The following is a 25767-nucleotide window of genomic DNA, read 5'->3' as shown; positions in this document are numbered from 1 at the left end:
TGGTATTTCCACATTGGGATCCCAAATCATTCCCATGCTCAAAGGCAGGGAACAGCTGAAGTCATACCCCTACTCAGACCACAGCCCTTCAGAACCCCAGAATGATAGGAATTGGCAGACTAGTCCCAAGTTTGGTGTCTGTGTCCTTACTGCCTGCCCTGTTCCCTCCAGTTCAACAGCTAGTAATGTATGGCATTGTGTTTAGGTTTAACTTTGCTTTCCAATTGGCTACATTTTTATATTTATTTTCTTCTTTGTTTTGTTGAAAGTATGTGGAAGGATCATTTGAGAAATACCTTGAACGACTAGGAGATCCAAAGGTAAGACTGATCTAATACTTATCGAGTTAAATTTTGAGGAAACTTGAATAGGAAAGTAATTAGGTGATGGTTTAAAATGTGGTGATTGGGGCAGTGTTGGGTTTTTTTTCTAAATATACCCCAATCCTGGGATCTCATTTGCATAGATGATACTATGGGTTTGTTCAGAATATTCACATGTATAAACAGTAACAATTTTAGTGGGGAATTTCTGTTGGTTAAAAGGAGGAATCTGTGCAGACTGGACAGTAAAGCTAAGGCCTCTTGTGGGCCTTATTCATAACTGCAATTCTTCTTAGAGAAGGAAAAAGCAAAGTACATGGAGTGTACCTTACATCAAATGTTTATCAGACTTTACAATCCCTTGCTGCTGCTTTTACCCCCAGGTTCAAATATTAGAATTCAAACTATTATTTCTTTAGACTTGAACCAATAAGTGTGGTAAATGCAGCAGTCTCTGAAACAAATGTAATGAATTTAATTAACAAAAATGTATCTTGAGTGACGTGTTTAATAGTCACTGCCAGAACTAGCTCCATTTTACTCAGCTTGGTAATCGTGGACATCCCATGTTTCAGACTTCTTCCCCGCCCCCCCCACCCCCCGGAAATCCCAATATCTCAATTCTCAATGCATTGATTGATTGTTTTAACAAATAAACATGAGTTCAGTTAAGTATTTTAATACTACAGAGAGGTGGAATAGAATTCTGTGTGTTGAAGGCGGCCCTGCTATCTCATGTAATCTCATAATCTTGCATAGGAAAGTGCTGGCCAGCTGGAAATGAGTGCTTTATCAGTGATGTACAAGTAAGTGTCTCTTTCTTAAGTTTTGCTTTGGTTTGGACTTGATGGTGTTTGGGTTCTGCCTCAGAACATTTTATTTGTTTGTCTCTGAGATACTAATGTGTGAAACATGGTGAGAAATGCTACCCTAACAAACTTAAAATAACATGTGAATGGGAGCCATCACAGCCCCAGTTCTCATAGTGTGAGTTAAGGGGAGAGTCGATTTCCAGCGATGTTTATTTGTTATCATTTTGCTAATGTTAAACTCTGAAGTCAAGTGTTTCCTTTTGGTGGCTGAAGGATGGAAAATGGGAAAAAGCAAGGAGCTGGTGTGTAGTGGAAACACTATGTGGTAGTTAGTATGACTAAAACTCACGTGGGTGTTCTTGAAAGCTCCGGTAGTGAGAAATACTCGCCTTACTTGGTGCATAAACCCTGATATTTATTTCAAAGATAACATAAGCCTGTACAGGTGCTGCTGTCTTGCTAAAAATGTTGCTAACCTGTAATAAGCGGTCTGGCTCTCCAGTGGTAGAAGGAAGAGCTGTCCCTTTGCAGGCTTGTTCTGTTCCAGTACTAAAGGAACAAACTGAAGTGTTACACAAGTTACTAGTTCTGCGTATGGAGGCTCTAGGCCTTTTACAGAATGACCAAATCACTTAGACTTAATTGTCTCAGTGTCTGAGCACCCTGCCATAAGACTTAAGTACGTGACCTAATCTGTGACTAAAAATGGTCTTCCCCAGATAATTTTTCCCCCCCGAGTGTTGTTTGCTCATCTCGCTATTGCTGTATGGCAGCGTTCATTTATCAGGAAAAGTATTCTACTTGATTTTTCTATAAACCAACAGCGGATTCTCTAGAACACCTGCCCGCAAACTTCTTCATAATGTGGCTCTACTAAAAGTATGCTCTTTGAAGTCTTGTTTGTCCTCTGCTTACCTAGGCGAGACTTCATTCTGTATCGGTACCCTGGAAAGCCACCCACTTATGCTACAGACAATGGCTTTGAAGAGAAGGTGAGAAGTGAGGCAATTTCCTACCCCTACCTACTGGAGGTAATCCTAGTTACCTCCAGTCCTGCTTAGTTGTAAAAACTTGCCACTGGAATTGAGGTCTTGTAACTCCAGTGCTCTTGCATACCTGAACAAAACCCCAAAGCTGTCTTCAGCTTATAGAAAAAGCACAGTATTTGCACATCAGTTAACTCAATTATAGTAGCTTTGCTTTCCATCTGAGGAATGGATTGTTTGCTGTTCCCTGCCAATTTTTTGTTACTCCAGCTTATTATTGGAAAGAAGTTTATTTTTGGCAGGAAGAGGTAACATCACAATTCCAGAATATTCTTTCATGTTTCTGAAATCTCTTTGGGTAAAAACACTTCCCAATGAGAATTTGACTGAAGTGACAGGGTAGAATTAAATATCTGAGAAGAGCAGAACAAGATATATTTATCATATTGGCAAAGAAAAGGTGTTCTCTCCAACCCCCAGTACCTCTCTTCGTGAAGTTGGATGAAGTGTGCCATTTTTGTTCCTGAAAAGGGGAATTTAATGGCAGTGGATTAAAGTAACAAACATGCATTTCTGTGACATACCAGTTGAGCCCAGTTAAGAATGGGAGCTAATGGAACAGCTTATCTACACAAGAATTACCACTGGAGGCAAAAAGAAGGAACATAAAGGAGAAGTAACCTGTATTACCCCCCATCTGACCTCTCCTGTTTTTTCTGCAGTCGTGTAGATGGGCTCCCACAATTATGTGGCTAGCTCAGGCATGATGCCAGTGAAGTTGCTGCAGTATGGATTTCAGTATGGGCTATTACATTTGCCAAAGTGGCTAGTCTCGTCTGAAATCTGTGCTGCTGCAGGTTTTCTTTCCTCTTGTTGTTTACATGCGTGTCTTTCTTTTCCTGTGTAGTTTCCTCTAGCTAATCTAATTCCAAAATGAGATAACTTTTAAAAATCAAGTAGTATGGTCTAAACGTGTGTTTGTCCTGGAAGACTTTACCACCCGAGCTCTCATTAAGTGTTGGCAGCTGTCTGTTATTAGACAGCGTGCGCAGGCAGCAGCTCTTTCTGGTGTTGCTCGTTCTCACTGTGAGATGAGAGCTTGTGTTGGCAGAAGACATGGTGCACACTGAATTAAGAGCCCTGGCATCCCAGCTCCTTCTGCTGGTTCACTGGGAAGCATCCTTGCTGGCAATGTGCTGACAGCTGCCCAAGGGCTTCTGCCAGTTGCAGTTAGCTGTGCTCATATGCCAAGATGGGGTTTGATGGTATACGTTTACTTGGTGTATCAATGCATGTGTTGCAGAAAGCACGTGTCTTCAAAAGGCAACATAATATTCTTATTAAAAGCAAGGCTTTTAATAGGGCTAGAAAAGTAGATGCTCTTCCAGTCCCTCAGGTAGGGAAGGCTGAAATGTGTCTTTGATACTTGGACAGTGTATTTCAGGTGTACTGTATTTTAATGGCTTGTTATTTATTTTACTCTGTGAGCAATTGGTGGTTTCAGAGGTAAGCTGGGAACAAACTCTTATTTCATGTTTAATGCAGCATGATGTACAGATTGGTAGTTTTTCTTTGTATAATAGACAAACTTATTTAGAGACTTTACCTAGGATTCACTTTTAAGCTGATTTTAAATATTTTTCATATTTATATTGAGAATATTTATTGTTGTCTTGGTGAGTTGATGTCAACTGTAGAATGAAAGACTAATGTAGTCTTCAGCTAGGATATCAAATAGAGGTTTTACATCATTCCAGCCTTAAAGCCTTTTTATTTTTTTTTTAATTTTCCCAGATTTTACTGTGTTGTTCTGGCAACGGCCATTATGACTCTGTGTATACTAAACAATTCCAGGAAAATGCTGCTATTTGCCAGGGTAAAGTTGAAATCATTTTTCTATGGAAGAAAATTATGTGTTTTCATATGTTTATAGGCAGTACTTGTTTTGGTTTTCAGGGGTGGGGAGGAGAGAGATGGAGGCTCATTTATTGTATATTAATATATACATACACTCATTATTCTATCTGTTAAGTGGGGTGTTGGACTAAATAACTTCTAGAGGTCCCTTCTTCCCACTGGAATTAGTTTATGATCCTCTCCTTAATTGAATTTAATACAACTAGTGCCTTGTAACAGCAGATAATATCTGAAGATATGCTTACCTTGAAAATTGCAGTAGTTCTTATGGATTTGGTATTATCTTAATTTGCCTTGAGCTTCGTGTTGGTTTGTTCAGCTGTATTATATGAGATCCTGTACAAAGATGTTTTTGGCATGGATGAGGAAGAATTAAGGTCTGCAGTTGAGGTGTTTCGAAGTGGATCCAAGAAGAACAGAAACAGTGGCTCTGCAGGAAGTGAGGATGCAAACTTTGATTGTCTTCATGAAAAAGTATCCAGAAATCCATCGGAAAAGAGGTAGTATTTTGGGAAGGGGATGTGGTAAAAGGAAAGCAAAAAAAATTAAAAACCTTGCAAAGGGCAACTTTTCCAAGTTTCTTTGAGTGTTCATGTGGTATAAATTCTCTTTTCTATCTCATGACACAAATGCAAAGCTGAAGTATATTGAAGAGAGTGTGCTTTCCTTGGAGCTGCAAAGTGTCACATAATTGAACGTCCTCTGCTGCTGGCTATGTTATGGTTGTGTGTTACTCTGTAAAATGACAGCATATTTGTAAATAAAATTGTTCCTTATGTCAGAATACTTCTTATTTTGTAAGAAACTGTTATTACTCTTCTGAGCTTCTCTAGCTCTGCAGAGGTAATAGCGTACTGAGAAAATAATCTCTGCTTTATTTTCTTGTTTGTCCTTTTTTAATGGCATTGTACCCCAAATAGACAATTAAATGCTAGCATTATGCAAGTCTCTTGGATCCCTGGGGATGAGGGGAACAGACAGAATGTACCTATAGAAACCCTCATATCCTGTGTTGTTGCAGTCACTAGAAAGGCTAAAGGGATGCCTCTGGCCATTACTGAATTCTTGCAGATGATGTTGGTTTGATAGGACATAGAACAGGGTGTCGTCTTGTACTTGACAGTGCAAGAGTTCAATCAATCAGTGGGATCATCTTCATCCTTTCCTAGGGCAAGCATTAGCCCTCGTTAAGGGTGGGTGTTGGAACAAGTAAAGGTCATGTTCTTGAAACTAGGAGAAGGGTTGGCTGTACTGCATCACAGACATGGCTGATGTTTAAGGCAAAATCTACCGCTTGATGGCACCATGGTGCTTTTTCAAATTGTACGAACAGTTGGTTGATTTTAGTCCTGGCTAGAAATTATGCATTGTATCTTTTGTAATCTTATTTTCAATTACTTAGAGTGGACGTCTGGGAAGGCAACGATACTGACAATCCACAGGAAGATAAGTTCAAACAGAGCATTGAAGAAGAAAAGGTTTGTCAGTTAGGGTAAAATTCCGTATGGTGGGGTGGGTTTTTTGTTGTATGATATTACCCTTGTTAGGGCTAAACCCTCTTTTCCACTTCTTAAAAATGACTTTTTGGAAAGTAGGCGGCTTATTTCTTCCATCTGTTTGTCTTCTGGTTTTGCCCTTGAATTTCTATAAAATTGTATAAGCCTTCTTACTTTCTGAAATTCACTTGTTCTTCTTTAGATAACTATATTATCCCCCCCCAAAGATGAAGCTTAGCAGATCTTTCCTGGTATGCTCTTTGTTTTTCCGAGAAATGGTTTAAATCAGTCCACTTTTGTTTTGAACACAGTATAAATCACTTTAGAACAGTTCTAGAAACTCTATAGAAACCTGTTTTCAGATATAGTAACTGAAATTCCCACCAGTTTTTGAAGCTGTGGCTTCATTGGTTAGCTTCCTTGGATTCTTTTTGAGTAAAGAACATGCTGAATGTTACTCTTGAGCCTGTTTCTAACCATTTCAAAGTCTGTTTGCTCAACTTCTGAATGCCTAAATGTGTTTTTCATTGTTCTTGAGCTGTAGTTTTTTTAGGCAAATATAGTGAAAGTTAAAATGTTGGAAAATAGTGCGTATACATCTTAAAACGGTCTGCAGATCCTGGCAGGATAGAGACTATGCTGAACACATTAAATGCACTTGTTAATGTTCCATTTCAACTCTGTTTTTAGCCTCCAGAAAATCCATCAAAGATGCCTGTTCCTTATAAAGTGCTTAAGGCACTGGACCCCGAGATCTATCGAAATGTGGAGTTTGATGTTTGGCTGGACAGTAGAAAAGGTATCTTTAAAAAGGGAAAAACAAACAACTCTGCCTGTACGAGGCTACGTCACCTGGTTCTTCACAGCTGAAACGTGAAGGATACTGGTTAACCCAGCAGATACTTGTAGGTAGTAAATCTTGTTGCTAGTAGCTGGTTTCTTGGCTTCATTTCAAAGTACAAAATACACTGCGTCTGACACTTTATAATGGTGATAAAGTTGCTAAAAATCTGACCTCTGCTACTTATTGACTATAGGAAATAAAAAGGTTCGGAGTACAGAACTCTGTGTTACCATTCTGTTGTATTGGAAATAAATTTGAGAGTTTGTTGTAGCATGTGTGCAAGGACTTCTGCCTTTTAAAGCATGATTTTTGGCTTCAGAGTTGTACAATAATGAAGATCTCAAATTTAGCATTGAGATTTGTCAAATTAGATGAATTTCCTTTTTGCTTCCCAGCTCTCCTGGGCTTGAACGTTCTGTAGATATTTCTTGGTCTTCGTGGCTTGGGGTAGGTTGCTGCTTTTTGACATAAACTATGGCTGATCCGTAAAGCAAGAACTTGCCAAGAAAGATAAGTTTTGAGTGGAGTTTGATGTCTGACCCAAAGTGCTTTGCATACTGAAGAATTCCAGCACTTTACAACTGCATAAGCAATAATGAGGGCCATTAAAATTCTTGGAACAGAGTAGACTAACTAATTATCTATGTAGAGTACTGACATACAGAGAATCCAGGCAAGGAACCTACTGAAATCTAGCAGTAAGGAGACTTTAGACAATGTTAGTTTTTCCTGGATAACATCTCATTTTTGCCAGATGCCACCAGTACTCTGGCAAGAAAAGACATCTCCACCATTTTTAATACCAATCCTGGTATTAAGTGCAGGATTAACTTGGTACCATCAGCAGTAGTAATACTTACTGCATTATCTGGATGTTACTGATCTCCTGTGACTTAGCCTAGTTATGGTCTGTTACAAGAACATCTACAGTTACTTCACCATTACTGTGGGGAATGTTCAGATGTGCATAGGAAATATTTAACTCAGTTGGCCTATAATTTGTAGTTGGATGCTGTCATGAAGTACTTGTAGGATACATAAAGAACAGTAGTTTAAAGGCTTTTTCCTTTTTATTTATTTATTCATTTATTTTTAGAGCTTCAAAAAACTGACTACATGGTGTTTGCTGGGAGACAGTACTATTTAGGAGACAAGTGTCAGGTTAGTACTCAAAGGAGACTCAGTTATGATAAACTATTAAAACTGCTTTAAATGGAGTGTGGTAACCCGCCAAATTATTCGACTTCATAGAATTTTCCAAGGCTTTTCTCATTCTCTTCCTTGTAGCTATTAATCTGACTTTCTTTTCAATTTCATTTCTTTCTAAAGTCTACCTTTAAACATTGGGTAGTGTGAAGAAAAAGCTGCTTGGAAATTCATTGTGAACCAGTCACGTACATTCTGATTGTGGAAGTTCCAGACCAGACTGAGAGCTCAAAATGCACCGGGTGTGCGTTTGAGGTAGTTGTCTATTGGATTTTCACTGGGGGTCACCAACAAGTCTGGGCAGTCTTCCGCTTCTCAACAGTAATGTAGCAAATATTTTTGTAAAATAGAAAGGAAAGAGCTAAAAAGGGAGGATTAGCGTGGTCTGGCCAGGAGATACTGAAAGGAAGGTCAGCTTTCTTTGTATTCCAATGTTGTATGTAGTGAGGGCTTATTTTTTATCACTGTTTGAGGCAGTGCTGATGATTCACTCAGTGACTTGTTTCTAGCTGAGCAGAGCTTTCCTTTCCAGTTTCCTGTTTTATCATCCGTTCTCCTCAAGTTCTTAAACAGCAATCTTCCTTGGTACTTATCTACTTGGCACAGTGTATTTTTAAAAAAAAAAAAAAGGTATCTTGTTAGGCAGGTATCTTCTTACTTCTCAGTCACTCAGAAGGTTTTTTGGTTGGTTTTTTTTTCCTTCCTCGCTGAAGTTAGTACAGCACTCTTTTATTTTGCCTGCTATTTTGAAAAAGTATTTGAGACTCCTGGGCCAACTCAGTAACATGCAATCAGCTAGGAGCAGCCTTTCCTATTAGTGGTTTGTAGACAGTATTCTGAATTGCCTGATACAGTTTGGGGTTTTTTAGAGCTTCCCATGTTCTCTCTCCAGGTGCGTCTGGAGCCTGGAGGTAAGTATTACAATGCTCATATCCAGGAAGTCGGACAGGATGGCAACACGTTGACTGTTTTCGTTGAGGAGCTGGCAGAAAAGTAAGCAGTCTGGTGACTTCATGTTTGAACTCTTCCTGTTTGAGTTTGTATATTCATAGATGCTTAAAATAGGTTTGTTAAGGTACTTTGAAAAGAAAGGAGAACCTAGACTTTTAAATATAAAGTGAGCCTTTGCTTCCTTTTTGGCTGTCACTCTTCAAATAGAGTGTTGCAGGAAACTTTATCTCTTGGATTTCTAATGATCAAAATAATTATTGTAATGCTTTCTGTGAAATCTTGCTGTTCTCTCTTCTCTTGAATGTGAAAGTGATCTTTGCAGTTTGGGCTTAATTCACGGGTAGCAAATTACCTTCTGCTGTTGGTTTCTGTGGAGTTTTTCTGTTGTATCCAAACAAATTAATTGGCACTTCTAGTGAGTCTAATCACTTTTTCCACCTTGCTGTTCAAAGCATTCACCCTCCTCCAAACTTAGAATTCAGCTTGGTGATATATTGCAAAAATCTTATGTTGTCAGATGTTTTCCGTGTACCTCTGAAGGCATACAAATGAGGGAAGAAAGACTTGACCCAGGAAGTCAATAGTGTTGAGACTACATCTTTTTTTTAATAAACAAGTAACAATTATGCGTGCTTGGTGTCAGAGAAACGTCTTTTGTTTGTTCATTATTTCCACAAGCTCCCTACACTCTGAAGTTCGTGGATTTTTCTGTTTTATTTTCTTGTAGCGTTGCTTCAGCTTACACTGTGCCTAACTGCACAACAATATATCCTTGTGGCACTGCTAACATCAGTGTTCTTCGTGTAGGCATACAGTTCCTTTGGTAAACTTAAAACCAGTGACACAAGTGGCACCTGTCCTTGCTTGGAATATGGTTCCTAGCCGAAAAGGAGGAACCTATCAGAAAATAACAGGTGGATACTTCTCAGGAATAGGTTGGTACAAGGTTTCCACAAGCATTCCTTCCCTTGGGGCCAGAGGGGAGTGGGGGAGACACTCATGACAGTTTTAATAGTAGCGGTCTTTAGATATTAGAAGTGACTTAATTTAGCCTGTGATACAAAACTTGTTCACTGCAGAGGTTTGAGGTAAAGTGACCCTTCAGACAGAGGGATGAATTTGCCTTTGTGAAAGAGCAAATCCATTGAAAATACATAGTAGAGTTAGTATTGCTCAAAATTGCCAACAAGAAATTTGGCACTTGAGAACTATGTATGAAGACTGGGTCTGTGAACAAAAAAGGTTGTCTGATTTGGCCTTAGCCTCTGCTAAGAGACTGTGGACAGACTAGGGCTTCCCCAGCTAATTAAATATGGATTGTATTTGATGAATTTGGAGAATTTTTTTTGATAAATAAATGCATCCTTCCTTCATAAAGAGATTTAACACCAAGAGTACTGCTTTGATCAGCTGAAGTTAGGAAGCTATTTATGTGTGAGGTGATTGTGTTCTGCTCATAATTTAGAACACCTGCTTGAGCCTTCAAAATATGGGTATGAAGTTTGCATGCTTAAAATGCACTTTTTCTGGGATAGGCCATTTTCTGCGTGTCCAAATATTGTCTCTTCTCAAATGATAAAGAGCTCTAAAGTCAGCTGTTTAAGGTGTAAATCTATCTTTTCTGTCCTGAACTGAAACTGCAGAAATGGATATGAAAACACGGAAGAGAATGCTTAAGAAAGTTCGTGGAAAGGAAGTCTTTATGACTGTGGCTTATAGCAGGGGCCAGCCAGTTCTTCCACCCCGGCTACAGCACAGTTCGGGGCGCTCTCCTCCAGTTCACTGCTCACAGGGTGGTGGAAACATGGCATCTTATGAACACTATCATCCTCAGAATCCTCCTCAGAGACATAACCGTGGATTTGGAATGACAAGGTATGGAAGCTTTGAAAACTTGTCTGAGATCACCACTCTGTTCATTCTTGCTGCAGATTAGTTAGGAGAGAGTTTGTGCTATTTAATAGGTAAAACTACAAATGAGTTCCACCTGAGAAGCACTTCCTGGTAATCGCACCTTTTACCCTTTAAACTTAGGGGATCTGCCCGATTTATAAACAGGCACAACATGGTTGGCCCTCAAATAGCATTCTACCCCAGTCCAGGAAAGAGATGCTATCAGAGCTATGACAATTTCTCCTGCAGGTCCTGGTAAGTGAATATAAACCTCTTTACAAACCATTGCTCTAAAAGAGTTGGGGAGGATGGTGGGAGAGGTATGTGGAGGGCTGAGTTGGCTGTTAACGACACAGTATGAGACCATGGGTTTATTGTGCCTCTCTAAAGAGAACAGAGTTAAAATTGAGTAACGAAACCAAGGTGGAACTCCAATAGTGATGATTCTTAACCTCCTTTCTTGTTTTTAAAGCTCATACAGCCGTAGCCGCCGTCAGATGCAGTGTGTAAATAAGGAATGTCAGTATGGGTTTGTACCGGGGAATGGAGAGGAGCCTCAAGGGCCAGAAGAAACTATAACTTTCTATGAAATTGAAGGAGAGGAGGACACTGCTTTTCCCAGTTTACCAGTAAGTTATGAACAAGAGGTATGCTAAAACCTCTCAAAGAGAGAGAGAGGGTGGCAGGGGGAGGGGAAAGCTGTACAAATGCGCAGCACTGCTTTACCTAAGTATACAGCAGTATTTTTTTCCCTTGGAATAAGCTTTAGTAGTGAACGTGTTTTTGAGAAGGGAAGGCTGAAGTGAGTCTAAATCCTGTACGATCTGCTTAAAGCTTCAGTTTTTCTAGCTGTTCCCTTCTTTCTCCCTCCCCTCACCAGCAGCATTTGTTTTCTCTCTAGAATATTTTCATAACAGTAGAGTTATGTTTCTCCTTTCTATTGCAGTTTGAAGACAAAACACAAAAAGCCAACCCCTTCCCACTGTGGGTGTCTGTCTAGCTCTAAATATTGTGGGAGAAAGCTTTTCAGTTGTTTGCCACGCTGTAATTTATCATTTCTGTAACTAGATTCAGAAACTGTATAGTGAGCGATAGCCTGGGCTGTTCCTCTGAGTTTATGGTTGTGATGTTTTGGGCTAGCATGTTGTTCTTGGAACAGTTTTGTCTGCTCCAGAAACAGGAGAAGATTCCAAATCTAGACTTTTCTTCAAACAGTCTTTCTGTCGGGTTGTAGATAACGTGGCACAGTGTATTCATTATGCTTTAAAATAAATCTTTTTCTTTTATTTTTAGTCTAAGCCCAGTACAAAGCTGGATACGCTACAAAAAGTTCAATTTATATTTAGGTAACTGAATAGGAAAGCAGATCATTCTTAAAAAAAAAAAAAACAAAACAAAAAAACACCCTGGTAGGTTTGAATTTCTTTTTACTATGTTGAAGCAGTGAACTTAAGAAATGCTCGACTTGTATTTAAATGGGAGAGAAAGAATCTGCTCAGGGCTGTTTCAGCAGCAGCCATTTTTTCATTTGTCCTCATGTAATCTCTGCTCTGATTTTCCTCCAAGAGTGTCAAGGAATAAGGACAGATTACCTTGCAATTTTTTTTTCCCCTGACATGAAATCGATAGAGCTTACTAGTTTTTTCTCCACATTGCTAGACTATATACCTGCAGCTCCTAATGAATAGTTTTTAATGTTTTTCAGTGACTTTGTTATTGTCAATGCCAAAGCCTTTTCTCTGTCTCTTCCTTGTCTTGTTTGGTAAAGGAATATAACATTTCCTGGGGAAAGATGCATCTCGCAGAAAACTCTGCCATCCTACTAGAGGCCTGGTGGGAGAATCTTCTGACTTAGCACCTCTGCTTCAACCTTGGAAATCTTAAAACCCTCTCTGAGCACTTTATCGGTCTCATAGTCACCATGTCTTCTGAGAATTTTGAGTGTCAGCTTAGCCATCACAAACAAGGGAATCAACTCCTTTTACTCGAGCATCTCAATCTTTTATTCCTGGTTCGGAGAACTCTGTATTTTAAAGTGTGGTGCCACTAAGTCCTGACATCATGCAAAGGCAAAGGGCATGTGAAGTGTTAAAGTTTAGTCCTTGATGGGTGCTGCTCTCTGGAAGAGTCAGGCTTGCATGTGTGGGTCAAGTTAGTGCAGACAGTGGTGTCGGCCAGCAGCCACTCGTGAGTTTCACTACTTGTGAGAAAGAGAACCTTTTTCTGTGATGATTAGAGTAATTGGATGAACTGATGTGCTGTTGGTGTGGTGGGAATGCTCTGGGATGAGGAACGCAGGAGTATATGTGGGGGGTAGCAGTCTAGGCTGTTGTCTGGAGTCTGCTCCCTCTTCATCTTTGGAGCTTGAGATGAAGCTGTCTGAGTTCTGGGCGGGAGCAACTTGACAGTATTGCACAGGATGGTGGTAGGTCTTCAAGGGTAAATTACCTTAGGTATGCTAGGCAGAACAAAAGGTAAGGGACACAAAAATGTCCACAACTCTTTTGCTGCAGTCAAGGTGCCTAGGAACAGACACACAAATTGTAATTCTAGTAAGTTTTGGTTGCAGCAAGCTTGGTCTGCCAGCCTGTTTCTGCTCTCTCTGTGTGTGTAGAGCATGCAGAGCCTTTAAACTCTTTCTAAATGCATGCTTCTGACTTTGCTTTTTAGAGCCAGGGTAGCCCTGCTCCCATTGTCCATGGTCCAGCAGGATTTTGGGTAACAAGGAGAGGCCCAAACTCTGTTCCACCTAACAAGCAGGCACTGAATTCCTCAGAAGAGGAAGAAGAAACAAGTGAAAGTGGTGAGTTGTGAAATGATTAGTGTGTGAAGAGAAAAAGACAGGTTTAGAAAGACCTTCAGTGTGCTTTTCATTGTCGAAGTAGGTTCCTTAACATCTCCTGAATATCTTTATTGTGAGCATTGAACATGCCTGTGAGCGCGTTATTTTTTTTTTTTATCATTGTCTTACGGAGATTTGTTATGTTTAAGCTTGCTACACCATGACCCTTGTGATTGCATAGATCTGTAGCAAGCTAAGTTGCTGCTTAAAAATGCATGGTGTAAATTTGGTAATGGTGATCTTGATAGCTGTTGGAGTAACAAAATGAGTATATCTTCAGTGTTTCACTACCTTTTCTGCACAAAACAAGATAATACTGAAAGCAGGTCATTAATGGACGCACTGAAATGTAACTGTGGTATCTTCAGCTTTAAGCTTTTATTTTTATTCTTTTTTCCCCACCCTGAATCATAGCTTCCTGTTCTCTCCCTTGCAGGGAAATTTCATGAAGAATATATCTATGCACCTCCAGGTAAGTATCACTTTTGTCTTTACTGACAGAACGCTCGGTGAATGTAATACACTCATTATGACCTTTTTATAAGTTTCTGAAGGATTAGATTTAATGCTGCTTCTTTCAATTACTTTTGCCTATGCCCTCCAGATCCTGACTGTGAAACTGCAACAGTATTTAGTTCAGCAGAACCTACAGCAAACTTGGTAAGCTTTAGTCACTGTCTGTTCAGATTAGGAGTCCTTGAAGTGTGTTGCATTCTTCGTAGAAACTGTCCTTGGATGTAGGCTTAACATAGTAGGTCAGACTTCTTTTGGAGAAAAGGAATGACTGTTTCGTTTATATTCTCACTCCCCTTTTCCTACCTAAATGATGAGGTTTTTATCTGAGTCTGCGAGTATAGTCTGAACTGTACTAAATACGTCAATGACTTTTGCACCTTCCCCTCCGCAAAGAGAAAGCATATATTTGAGTGCTGTTTACTTCTCTTTTCTGCTCCAGACAGCACTTGCTTTTATCACGCTACCCTTCGTGTCCTACTCCAGTTAGTCTCATTCCACCACTGTGGGGCTCGAGAGATCTCACCTCTGATAGAATTGGCTTTGGCATATTTTTTTTTAATCTGAAACTAAATCTTGAGTCACCTGCTGGTCTACGGTGTGTGTGAAAGCCAGCTGTATGTGTGTCACAATAAAACTGTTTTCACTGAAGTTATGAAACATCCTCTGCATGTGTGTATATAGTCCATAAATGAATAAAAAAATTTAGGGGTGTGGTGTGTGTGTGTGCCTTGTGACTTCTTTGCCTCTTAAATGGACCGTGCTTTACTTTGGAATCCCTTCAGGAAGAAGGGGCAGTCTCTGTGTCACCTCAAGATGGAGTGGCTTCCTACAGCTATCCCCAGAAGGTAGTATCTAGTACTTCACTGTGGTAGCGCTGTGGAGAGGTGACCACTCTGCTTGGTTAGTGCCAATTTGTGGGGTCCCTTTACCTGCCTCTTACAGCATCCTGTAGCAAAGAATACAATTCCCTGTAAATATAAGCAAAACAGAAGGGTGAGAAGATGCCTTACAGGTATCTGCAACTCTAAACTGGTATTACCAACCCAAGTTTTAAAGAACGGGGATAGTTAGCTGCCTTTACAGTTAGGACTTCCAAAATGCATTTATGTGAAGTGAGAATTTTTGAACTATGTGATGTTCCCATAATCTTTGACAAAGCCAGTTGTAGAGGCCGTCTGCTGAATACTCTGACTCTTTTCCAGGTGTTGGTGAACGCTGCAGCAGTCTCAACCTCAACAGGTGTTTATGCTGCTCCAGCTTCAGGCTTCTCCTCAAATTCTGCTGCCTCCACTCCAGCCAGTGTCACAACAGCAGTTCCCCCACAATCAGCAGTTCAGCCAGTCATAGTATCTCCCCTTTCTATAGGGAGGCCAGGTAGAGTGCACATACGATGGCTATGGACTTGGATTTCAAAGTAACTCTTCATTTAAGTCACTTAAAGTGATTTGTCTGTTCCCTGTTGCTCTAGGACAGACAGTTATGTAAGGAAAGTCTGGCCTGCCTTCTAGTGTGGAGAAATGGTTGAAAAAGACCTTTATTCTTAACTGGAATATGAAGCTTGCTGATAGACATACAGTTAAGGCTTGTGAGATTGGAACCTTCCCATCTGTTTTTTAAATTTCTTTTTGACTTCTTTTAAAGTGATTTCTAAAGTGAACTTTGTTAAAGCTTGTGTTTAGGGACACTGAGATGACAAATCAGTGCATGCTTAATTGTGTAACTTAGCATCTTCATCGTTTGACATGCCATTGCAAATTTGACTTGACTGTTTTTTCCTTCTAATTGTAGCTGTTTCTTCAGTGCCATTCCCAATTTACTCAGCTCCTCTTCCTCCAGTCAGTGAGGTGGGAGAAGCTGGTGCCATTCTTCCACCTTACTCTTGTGATCCCAGTGGCAGTGATCTGCCTCGAGGTAATGACGGTATTTTGTGTTTTTACTAGTGCTGCTCTTCAGCACACTTCTGACTTGTGTTCTCCATGGAAACTTAACAGCATATCTATAGTGAGAAGAAATGGTTCTTTGCAGCTCACAGAGAGTGAGAAATAATACTATGGATGCTTATGCTAAAAATGTTTTAATTCCCAGTTCTGAATAGCAAGTTCACACCTGACTCAAATATGTGATTACTGCAGCTTTAGACATCATCCTAAAGAAATTAATACCAAGGGAGAGGGTGCATGGCCTATATCATACTGGTTCTTGGGGGAGTAATCATTTTTCTGATAACTGATTTTAAAAAAAAAAAAAAAAAAACGTAAAATCTGTGTATTTATAAAGTCATGCTGTTGCACAGTTCAGTGGGCTGTTGTGGTGTTTTCCTGTATGGCTCCAAGATGTCATTCTTTGGTATCATAAATGAGGGATAAAGTGTTGGGTCATCTTGTTCCTTGGGTACGTTGGACTTTTCATATACTGTCATCAATAATGACAGTGTTTAAGGTACATTTCAGCTGTTAAGCAAAGAGCATGCAAAGGCCAACTTAGTGCCTACCAGCAGAGAGCTCAGAAAGAGCTTTCAGCTTTATCGGCTGAAAGTGGATTTCATTTTGAAAGTGGTAATCTTTAGTCAACTTGCACGGTATGCTGATATTCTTAAAATGTAAGAGCAAGGTTGCATCAGACAGCCAAGCTTGATAAGCAGTGCAACAGTCATATACATATTAGATTTTTTTTTATTGTTATTAATTTATCCCCGCATTCTGCCATGTTTATGTCTCACAAGGCATAAATGGAGCCTGTAATTCATAGACCTTTGTTTCATAACTGAAAGATCAAGTGTCTGCTGTCCTTATTGTAAGCTAAGTGCCTCTCCACTACAGGAATAACAGTTCTGCTTGCTGTTATGCTATGTAACTTGTTTTTATCTAGGAGGGGAATGCTGTGGTACCCAAGCGTGCCACCATTGCATCGCTGCACACATCTAAATAGGCAGATAAATCTATTCTGTGATGCAGTGTCTTGTCTTAGCTAATAAGGATTGTTGGTTGTGTGTAGTTTTGGACAGAGTAGCTGTAGCCTACTCTGAAGAGCAGCAGTGCAAGACTGGCTGGCTGTACATGTCTCTGATGTTCAAGCAATGTGTGTTATCTCTGTACATTGCTTGAAGTACACAGGCTTTTTAAATATCCCCCATACACTGGCTATGTTGAAAGTCTGTGTGTCATAGCTGGCTTATTCTAATAGCCATTTATAGATACAGCAGATGACATGATTTTGTCAGACTTACTACCTTTAGTTCAGGTTCCTGAATCTCCCATGTTCTCTGTTGATGGAGAGAGTAGCTTTTCATTCAGGGATGAGTGATGGAAAGAACTGGCTGCATATAGGTAGGGTCTGTGAAATCCAGGTATTCCTTTTTGCACTGTTCTGAAAAGTGTAGTTTCACTATAACTGTCTGCCTTGATTTCTTCCCCACATTCCCCCCTCCGCCTCCCCCCCCCAAAAAAAAACAAACAAACAAACCCAAAACAACCAAACAAAAAAAAAAGCCCAAACCCACTTCTGTTGCATCAGAATGTAAAGCTTTTGGCTTCTATTCCAAAATCTGTAGACTTGAAGAGGGAGTATAAAATATTTTAGTAATGCAAATTGTTTTCATGCTCGATTCAATGTATTGCCATCTGAAGTATCTCTTTTGACCCTGTGTGGGACTTTCCTCCTCAATGTGCTAATCCTAAAGGGCTAATTTCAGATATGATAAAGAGCTGCTCTTGATCTCTACAGTTTGAGTAGCTACATCTGGTAGGTTACAGAACAACTTTGGGCTGAAATTCTGTGGGTTCTTTTGGATGCATTTACAATGTACCATGCTTGTCTTGTCAGAAGTTGATCTGGAAAAAGAAAGTTTCCAAAATACTGTGGCGTGGCTGTTCAAATGCCTGCTACTTCACAGGTACTGCTAACGTGCTCTGCAATAACTCTGTTTTCTTGAGGTACTCTTAATTCTTGGTTTTGTTAATCTTTAATATTCTGTTTTCCAATTCCCTGTTGTAGTAGTATTGCTCTAGATGATACTATGCACACATCTGAGTTAATGGGTTTCAGCTTTAGTCGAAGGCCCGTAACTGAATCTTTCAGCACTTGGGAGAATTGGGCATTAAGTGTACTGACAAGAATCTGGAGTGGATGTGGATTAATAACCTTTTCAGACCCTGCCTGTAGCTCTTCAGCTGAGTCATTCCATAATATTGGCCATGTCCCTCTTGGCACAGACTTTAGAAATCTTTTTTTTTTTTTTAAGGATTTGAAGGTTGGTAGTGCATAAGGAATTGCATGTAACATTTCTATTGTCACACTGCTATATTATAATCTATATGGCCTTTGAGTTAAAAAATCCATAAACTTTGGAGTAGTGCAGGTTAACATACCTGGGTACACTTGACGCAGCGTTCTGTGCGCTTTACTGAAGATACTTGCAGGCTTGGTATTTGGGCTGGAGTAGACTGGAGTCCTGGACCTGGGAGGAAAACCTGCCATGTCCCTTAGTATTCCTTTGGTGCATCTGCGTTAGCTCCAGTTTTCAGTGTCTCTTGGGTCTCGCTCTTTAATGGAGCTTAGGGCTCGTGAAGCATGTTCATTAACATGTTGACCTTAGGTGTCCAACCTTGCCGGCTCCTTTGTGTTTGAAGGAGTTGCTGATCAAAGATGACTTGGTGTTACTGTGTTCCAGAGGCCGCAGTAGTGCTCAGGATTGACCCAAGCCTCCCACCGGCACAGTAGAAATTTTATCTTGATTTTTGTCCTGATGCACTGTAAGATGAGATTGTTATGAGTAGTCAACATGGTCTGCATGTTTTCGTGTCAGAGTGGCTAACTTTTTTTTGGCTCAGCGGTTGCTTCATAAGGGTGTCTTGTTTTAGTGACTATTGACTTGATTTTGAGACATCTAAAAGAGGAATATAAACAAAAACTGGTCTCCTACTGTACTGGCTTCTGTTCCAGCATTCCACAGACGTCAGTATTTCCAGTATCAGTTTGTCACTTCAGTCTCCCAGCTCTTCCTTTGTACTGTTATCGCTGCTATGGAGCAGCTGTTTCATTCAGCTCTTTGCTTGTTTTGCATAGATTTGCATAAACAATTGAAGAACAAAATCAGATATTTTTTTTTTTAAAGAAGAAAACCACTTGTTCCAAATGTAGATGCAGTTTCAGCTGGATACTAAAAAGTTGGTGTTTATGTGAGCCTTTGGGTTATTTTTGATATTTTACTGACTGTGGTCAATGTTACAGCCAAATCACTGGCACTTTCTGGAGCAAGCTTACAGCTGTAAGATGTAAGGAGGGATCTGTGCGCGCTTCCTAAAATAGCTGCGTGGATTGTTGCCCTGATCAAATATGCTGAACAGTAAAAGAGTTGAGAATTGGCAGCAGCCACAGAGGAACAAATCTTTGTGCGTTTCAAGAGTGGCGTTTGCGTTTCTGACGCTGTGCCTATCTGCAGCAAAATACAATGCGCAGGGCTGGGAAAGTGTGGTAGATGGGTGGAGAGGGAAGCAACGTGGAGTCACGGCCCTGGTCTAGGGGAAAGAGGGGAAATGGCAAGAAGGTGGTCTGTATGGTAGCTCTGGAGGTCTGGCTAAGATGAAGGCCTTAGTGGCTTGCTCCTTTTGAGTTGTCTCCCTGCTGTCCCTTTCAGTTCCCAGCAGTACTAAAGCAAAGTCTGTGTGTGCACACACACGTGAACCTACTGCTGTGGAATGGGCTGGTTTGCTCTTCCTGAGCCTTTAAAACAAATCTGTGTTTGAATCTGAGAAATCAAGAATTTTTCTCAAGCGCAGTTCCAGAACTGCATCCTAGGATTAAAATGTGCACTCTGTTTCCCTTTCAATGGTCAACTTTAAAGGTTGAAAACTGCTTCACTGGTTTCAGAAAGCTGCAAATGCGTTTCCAAGTCCAAACCCTGTTGTTCTTGGAGCAGGGTTTCAAAGTTCCTCCACACATCTGGGATTGATTCTCAGTGTATCATGTATTTGCCTGGGGGCAAATTATTCAGTACATAGAAGACAGAAGTAAAAGACTACTTGCAAGAAAGCAGGGAACTCTGAGTACCCTTGCGCGGAAGGGGAAGGAAGGAGCATACTCCTTATTCCTCTCCTCCGCACACACCCCCCATTTTCTGACTTGATATAACAATTGGGGGGACCCCCAAAACTAGGTCTGAAGGTTTTAGGATTGCTCTGTGTGTTGTCCACATTGATGTGTCTCTGGTCATTGCTCAATAAAGTTCTGAAGATGAAGATAGTGGCAGAACAAGACTTAACTCTGGGCAGAAGGTGTGTGAAGCTGGTGTCTACATGGAGTTGGCCTGTTGTCTCGCATGCCAGCCCAGTCTGGGTATTTGCAGTATGTATGCAGAGTGTGCATATAACGTGTACACTGGGAGTGAATTGTCACTTGTGTATGAGAAGGCTGCTCCTGGCTGTCTGCATGCTTCCAAATCCTTCCTCATTTCTGTAGTGAGGTTGTGAGGGAGTGCTTTTAGTGCTTAACTTAATTTAGGGGCTCATAAGCAAATTCTTAGTTGATAAAATACGTTTTCGTCTAAAACCCCACCCTAAATAGGAAGCCAGACTTGCTTAAGTCCTAGTTGCTTAGACAGTGGAGGCTTGTAACACACTGACAATTATCACTTGAGTAATAAAGATGAATAAACCACAATTAAAGATAATGTAATTGTTGAAGTTAAATAATAAGTTGGTCAGACAAATGCTTTACTATTGCACAAATATCTAACTGGATTAGCTTAAAAAGATAAACTGGTTTTAACAACTAATATTCAAGATATGTTCTTTACCCTTGAAACTTTAAAGTAGTGCTAAAATACTGTTACTCATTAAGTTAGAGTAACTTAAAATAAAATGCTCTTGATGTGTGTAAATATCTTTTTGCTTCTTGGTTTATACTATTTTGCCCTTTAATGTAATGTTCTTTAATTTCAGATACAAAGGTCTTGCGGTATTATTTTAATCTGGGATTGCAAGTAAGTGCTTTTAAAATGAGTATAGTAAATTGCCCGTAAAAACTGCTGCTTTTCTTGACAAATGTACTGATGTGTTTAAGACTTCCAAGTGTGCTAAATGTGCATCCTGTGCACTTGACTATTAATGCATATAGGCTTGCTTGATGGAGATTAAAGTATGGCTCAGGAAGTGAAGTTCTAACTCAAAATGTGAATCACACTACTGTGTATGTTTAGTTGTTGTACTTTAGGTTGTGGTGTTGGGTTTTTTGGTTTTGTTTTTGGGGAGCATGGTGGATAAATACTGCTCTTTCTGTGAAGATAAGGGGAGGCACCTGAGCCATTCTTAGGAAAATTTGTGTACTTAGACAAGACCTCAAAGACCATTAGGGATGTGTGGTTTTGAGTCTTCCAGGACTTGTACAGCTGTGTTTAGACTGGTTAGCACCACTTCTCTGTGTTCTGGGAGCTCTTGCTCTGCTGAAGCACAGCAAGCAGTCTGTGCAGTTTCTCTGCACAAGTGGTCATATGCAGTTTCAGTGCTGCTGCTCAGGGAAGTAAAGGAAGTCATGTCAGCTTCTTCAACTGAAGAAATAGGAACAATCTCTTCATATATGACTTAGTCAATAGGTGGGAATCTTTCTCTGTAAAGATTTCTGACACAACAGCAGTGTGAAACTGAGGTGACTGTTGCTGCAGGTATTGCAATACCTTTTCTGGTAAGCTGTATTGGGGTTTTTTGGTGTGCATAGTATCTTAACGGGCTAGGAAGGAAAAAATGCACTTCTAATTTTAGATCGGAAACACGTAGTGATTTGGAGGAGGGATGGAGTGTATATGGTTGTATGCATGACCTTGTATTTTTTCCTTGTCTCAAAGTATTGTCATCAGAGCTATTGGCCTTCCATGATGTATGTACAGCCAGTGCTGCCACCATCACCTGTGGAAGTTTATCCAGCATATGCTGAGCCAGCTCCTGTCCTAGATCAGTCAGTACCTCAGCTCTACACTGATGCTGGGCGAACTGAAGTCCACCAGGTTCCCTTGGAAGCACCTGCAAATGGTTAGTATCTGAGTATTAGGCCACATAAACAACTAATGAGAATTGAAGGAATAGGTTTTCAGAGCATGACTGCTCATAGGAGCTGCTTGCCTGCAGCTTTGCGATTCTGTAGGAAGTGTGAGGTTGGGAGGACACAGAGTAAGCCTTGTAAGGGGTCCTCACAAGTTCTTCGCTATCTGTGATACTACAAATACGTCAGAGTCACTGGTGTAGCCATCAATGTGTCAAGGGCTTTATAAAGCCATAAAAAGGAAGAAGTAATTGGTTCTAGGCCTGTACTAGGTATGCTATCTTGGGAGAACTTTTTCTAAAACTGTGAAGGAATCTGTTTGCTTACTGATAAGCAAATAGTCATGGTATCAAAACAGCATGCCTGTATTTAAAGTAAAGGAGACACTTGAGTTTTGGTAAGCCCTGAGCATTGGTACTTCAACTCCAGGGTAACTTTTAAATGGAAGATGTTGCAAACCTTGATTTTAGCCTCAGCTGTTGTCCTGGTTTCAGCTGGGATTTTTCTTCTAGTGGCTGCTGTGTTGGACTTAGTATGAGAATAATGTTGACGAGCAACAAGTAAAACAGTATGTCTTAAGTAATGCTTATATTAAGTCAAAGACTTTTCAGCTTCCCATAGAAGCTGAGAGAGAGCATAGACAGGACAAGGTGGCCAAAGGAATATTCCATACCATAGACTTGTACTCAGTATATAAATGGGGGTTGGCTGGGGGGGGCAGGGATCTGCAATTGCTGCTTGGGACAGGCTGGGCAATCGATCATCAGGTGGTGAGAGCAATTGTATTGCATCCCTTTTTTTTGTATATTCTTTTATTGTTAATATTTTTCTCTTCCATTACCATTATATTAAACTGTCTTTATCTCAGCCCACAAGGTTGGGGTTTTGGTTTTTTGTTGTTTGGTTGTTTTCCTTTTTCTCCCTCTTGGGAGAAACCCATCTCCCTCTCTTCTACCTGGGGGGAGGGAGGGAGTGAATGGCTGTGTGGTCCTAGTTGCCAGCTGGGGTTAAACCATGACAGCTGTTACCTCTTGAGTAGCCCTTATTGCTAGCTGTGTCTCTTACTGTGCATAAAATTTACAGCAAAACTTAGTTTCACCTAGCAGCTTGGTAAAAAGCTTGTAGATACACTTGGTGATAAATAGGAGGACTGTATTAAATGAGGAAAAAGATGTCAAAAAGGTCAGATGCCTGGCTCATTAAAATCTAAGAAACATGGCAGTGTTGGAAAGGAGCGCATCATAACAAAGCTGTTGCTCAGAGGCATAGATGCTTATTGCTCTGATAAGGCTTCAGCCTGTTCAGCTAGGGTGGTTCTTTTGCACAGATTAATGTCATATGGTCAGAAATCAAATAGGGGAAGAATAAAATAGAATAGATTCATAGAATGGTTAGGGTAGAAGGGACCTTGAAGATCATCCAAGCCTGCTGCCATGACCAGGGACACCTCCCACTTAGACCAGGTTGCTTAAAGCCCCATCCAACCTGGCCTTGAACACCTTCAGGGATGGGGCATCCACAGCTTCTCAGGGCAGTCTCTTTCAGTGCCTCATTACCCATATTTTAGCTCTTTACCTGAGTTCCTGTTGAAAAAGCCGCCCCTCCGAAGCAGAATGCTGCTATGCAATTCTTGAACAGAGTTTAGCGAGAAGTTGAGCAAGTTGTCCTCTAGTCTAACTTAGGACCCAAAGTGATTTTGACCCCTCCATTAGATTACAATTTTACACCCTCTAAATGGATTTTTCCCTTTTGGCCACCAAAATAATGCTGTGTTCACCATAGTGAAAGTCTGCATTAAAAAGGCCATAGATAAGATAAAATATGGTAAGAGTGTGTCTTTTGTTCTGTGTTTTTAAGGTAACTTTCAAAATTCAGAGCCTCCACCCCTGTCCTATGGGCCAGTATATTACCCAGTCGTGTCGGACCCCTTCAGCCAGCAGTCTCTTCCTGGGTTTGATTCTTTAGTACCTGCGTATCGCTATGTTGGTACCTGGCATCCTGTAAATCCACCATATGGAAACTCTCCACAAATTGCTAATGCTGTAAGTTCTGGACCACTGCACCAAGTCAGCTATATTGCCTCACCTAACCCTGCACCTCATGATGTGCCTCAAGGAATGTAAATCTGGGAGCTATAAGCTCACTGTTTGCCCTTGGTTTCTCTTGTTTCTTGTTTGTCAACTATATGTTAATACTGGTTTGTGAATGTGTCTTAGGGTGCTGGGTCAGTTGATTAAACTGCATTCCAATTTCCTGTTTCTCTTTAGGTTTATGCTAGTGATAGTTGACTTGACAAGATGTTGTTTTAGTTGATGTAGGAAACTGTCGGAAAAGAATATACACAAACTATAGTGCAGGGAACACAAAGCTTGAATTGGACTACATAAAGTATGTGTAAAAACATATGCTATCACTAAAGGAATGTAGCATCATGTACCTCTGTGAGGAGTTGCACTGGAACACTTAGACACACCTGGTTCTTTTTTAAGCACTGAAATAGGCTGCATTACAATGACAGATAAAAATTTGGCACAGGGTCATTAGAGGATGAAAATGTTTGAAATAGATTGGCTTTCTCGGATTTCACAAAACAAAGCTACTTTGCCAGTAGTGGTCACATAATTGTAATAGCTGTATTCCTCCTGATTAATTTCATTCTGCTTAGGTTTCGTATCTCTTGAAAGCGTAAGAACACTGTTTTGATCTGTTGTATATTGCTGTTTGTCTGTAAGATTTGTTTTGTGAAAGCTGTTGCACAAATGGTGGTAGTCTTGGTGTTTGGTTTGCACTGATAGCACATAATAAAAGCATTGAACACATGAAAATGAGTGGTCATTTATCACTGGCAGGTTATGTTCCTGACAACTAGTCGTTCAACAGCCTGAAGAATGAAGGCTGAACAGGACTGAAGAAATGTAGTTGTCTTTTGTGGGATAAAGCTGCTCTAGCCTTCTCTGAGAAAACAGCAAAAGCTTTCAGCATGAGAACGAAGTGCAGTGGAAAGCTCTGGCGCTGTCTTTGATAAATTTAGGAGAAGACACTGTATACTCTCTGCACGTGAACTGCAGTTCTTTCAAATGACTGTCTGCACAGGCTCTGTCCCTGATAGAAACTTCCACTATACGTTCTCAATCAACAAGAAGTGGGTGTGAGTTGGGCCCTGCCCTCATCCCTGGGGTCATTTTGGTGGCACAGCCCTGTCCTGGGGAAAAAAACACAGGCACAAGTGTGGGTTATGGCGGCTCAGTGCCAGAGGCCATGAAAACCAGCTAAGACACTTATTTAACAAGTCTTTTACTTCTTTGTAGAGGCAGTTTACTGAATACTCTGACTCTTTTCCAGGTGTTGGTGAACGCTGCAGCAGTCTCAACCTCAACAGGTGTTTGTGCTGCTCCAGCTTCAGGCTTCTCCTCAAATTCTGCTGCCTCCACTCCAGCCAGTGTCACAACAGCAGTTCCCCCACAAACAGCAGTTCAGCCACTCATAGTATCTCCCCTTTCTATAGGGAGGCCAGGTAGTGTACATACTACAGCTGTGGACTTCGATGTCAAAGTTTTCCATTACATCTTCCCCTCTCGCTTTCCTTTTTCCTACCTATTGGAAACAAATGTTAAAAAGCTTTTTTAAAAAGAAAAAGCATCACTTGCTTTGGCTTCAAATGCCGTAATAGTATTTGTAACTTCACTGCTGACTTATTGCTTCATGTTTTGAAGGGGACCGTTGCCCCTGAGTTTGCATGGAAATGGAGACCTCTGCTTTGCCTTCCACCTTGCCGCCTTCAGCCATCAATGCCAAGTCTTTTGCTAGAAATATCTTTTTTAGAAGATAGAAGTTCATGGTAGCTTCTTTCTCCTTCTATTTCCTACAGTTAATTTTCCTGCTGAGTTGAGATACTGGTTAGGGCTGTGAAAGAAAAGTTAGTCAGCCTGCTTGTCCTCTTGATAGCAAGA

At 40.5% G+C, this 25767-nt stretch overlaps 1 protein-coding gene across 1 annotated transcript in view; it reads left to right on the top strand.

The window, feature by feature from the left end:
- The window catches only part of ALG13 (ALG13 UDP-N-acetylglucosaminyltransferase subunit), a 31199-nt gene extending 6592 nt beyond the window's left edge, over window positions 1-24607 (top strand). The window contains exons 7-29 of the mRNA XM_054214756.1: window positions 270-320; window positions 1083-1129; window positions 2055-2127; window positions 3916-3997; window positions 4358-4538; window positions 5441-5516; window positions 6225-6333; window positions 7475-7539; window positions 8477-8577; window positions 9343-9470; window positions 10179-10410; window positions 10570-10683; window positions 10901-11057; window positions 13099-13231; window positions 13707-13742; window positions 13875-13930; window positions 14569-14631; window positions 14989-15165; window positions 15255-15267; window positions 15575-15697; window positions 20725-20765; window positions 21624-21807; window positions 23675-24607. Of these exons, the coding sequence (XP_054070731.1) occupies window positions 270-320; window positions 1083-1129; window positions 2055-2127; window positions 3916-3997; window positions 4358-4538; window positions 5441-5516; window positions 6225-6333; window positions 7475-7539; window positions 8477-8577; window positions 9343-9470; window positions 10179-10410; window positions 10570-10683; window positions 10901-11057; window positions 13099-13231; window positions 13707-13742; window positions 13875-13930; window positions 14569-14631; window positions 14989-15165; window positions 15255-15267; window positions 15575-15697; window positions 20725-20765; window positions 21624-21807; window positions 23675-23940 (2508 nt within the window). The 3' untranslated portion in view covers window positions 23941-24607. The remainder of the gene's footprint in view (window positions 1-269; window positions 321-1082; window positions 1130-2054; window positions 2128-3915; window positions 3998-4357; window positions 4539-5440; window positions 5517-6224; window positions 6334-7474; window positions 7540-8476; window positions 8578-9342; window positions 9471-10178; window positions 10411-10569; window positions 10684-10900; window positions 11058-13098; window positions 13232-13706; window positions 13743-13874; window positions 13931-14568; window positions 14632-14988; window positions 15166-15254; window positions 15268-15574; window positions 15698-20724; window positions 20766-21623; window positions 21808-23674) is intronic.
- Window positions 24608-25767: the final 1160 nt, after the last annotated feature.

This window comes from Rissa tridactyla, chromosome 9 (assembly GCF_028500815.1).
Source record: "Rissa tridactyla isolate bRisTri1 chromosome 9, bRisTri1.patW.cur.20221130, whole genome shotgun sequence".
Taxonomy (NCBI): domain Eukaryota; kingdom Metazoa; phylum Chordata; class Aves; order Charadriiformes; family Laridae; genus Rissa; species Rissa tridactyla.
The sequence above is the reverse complement of the archived record's forward strand: the minus strand, read 5'-3'. Positions and strand labels throughout refer to the sequence as shown.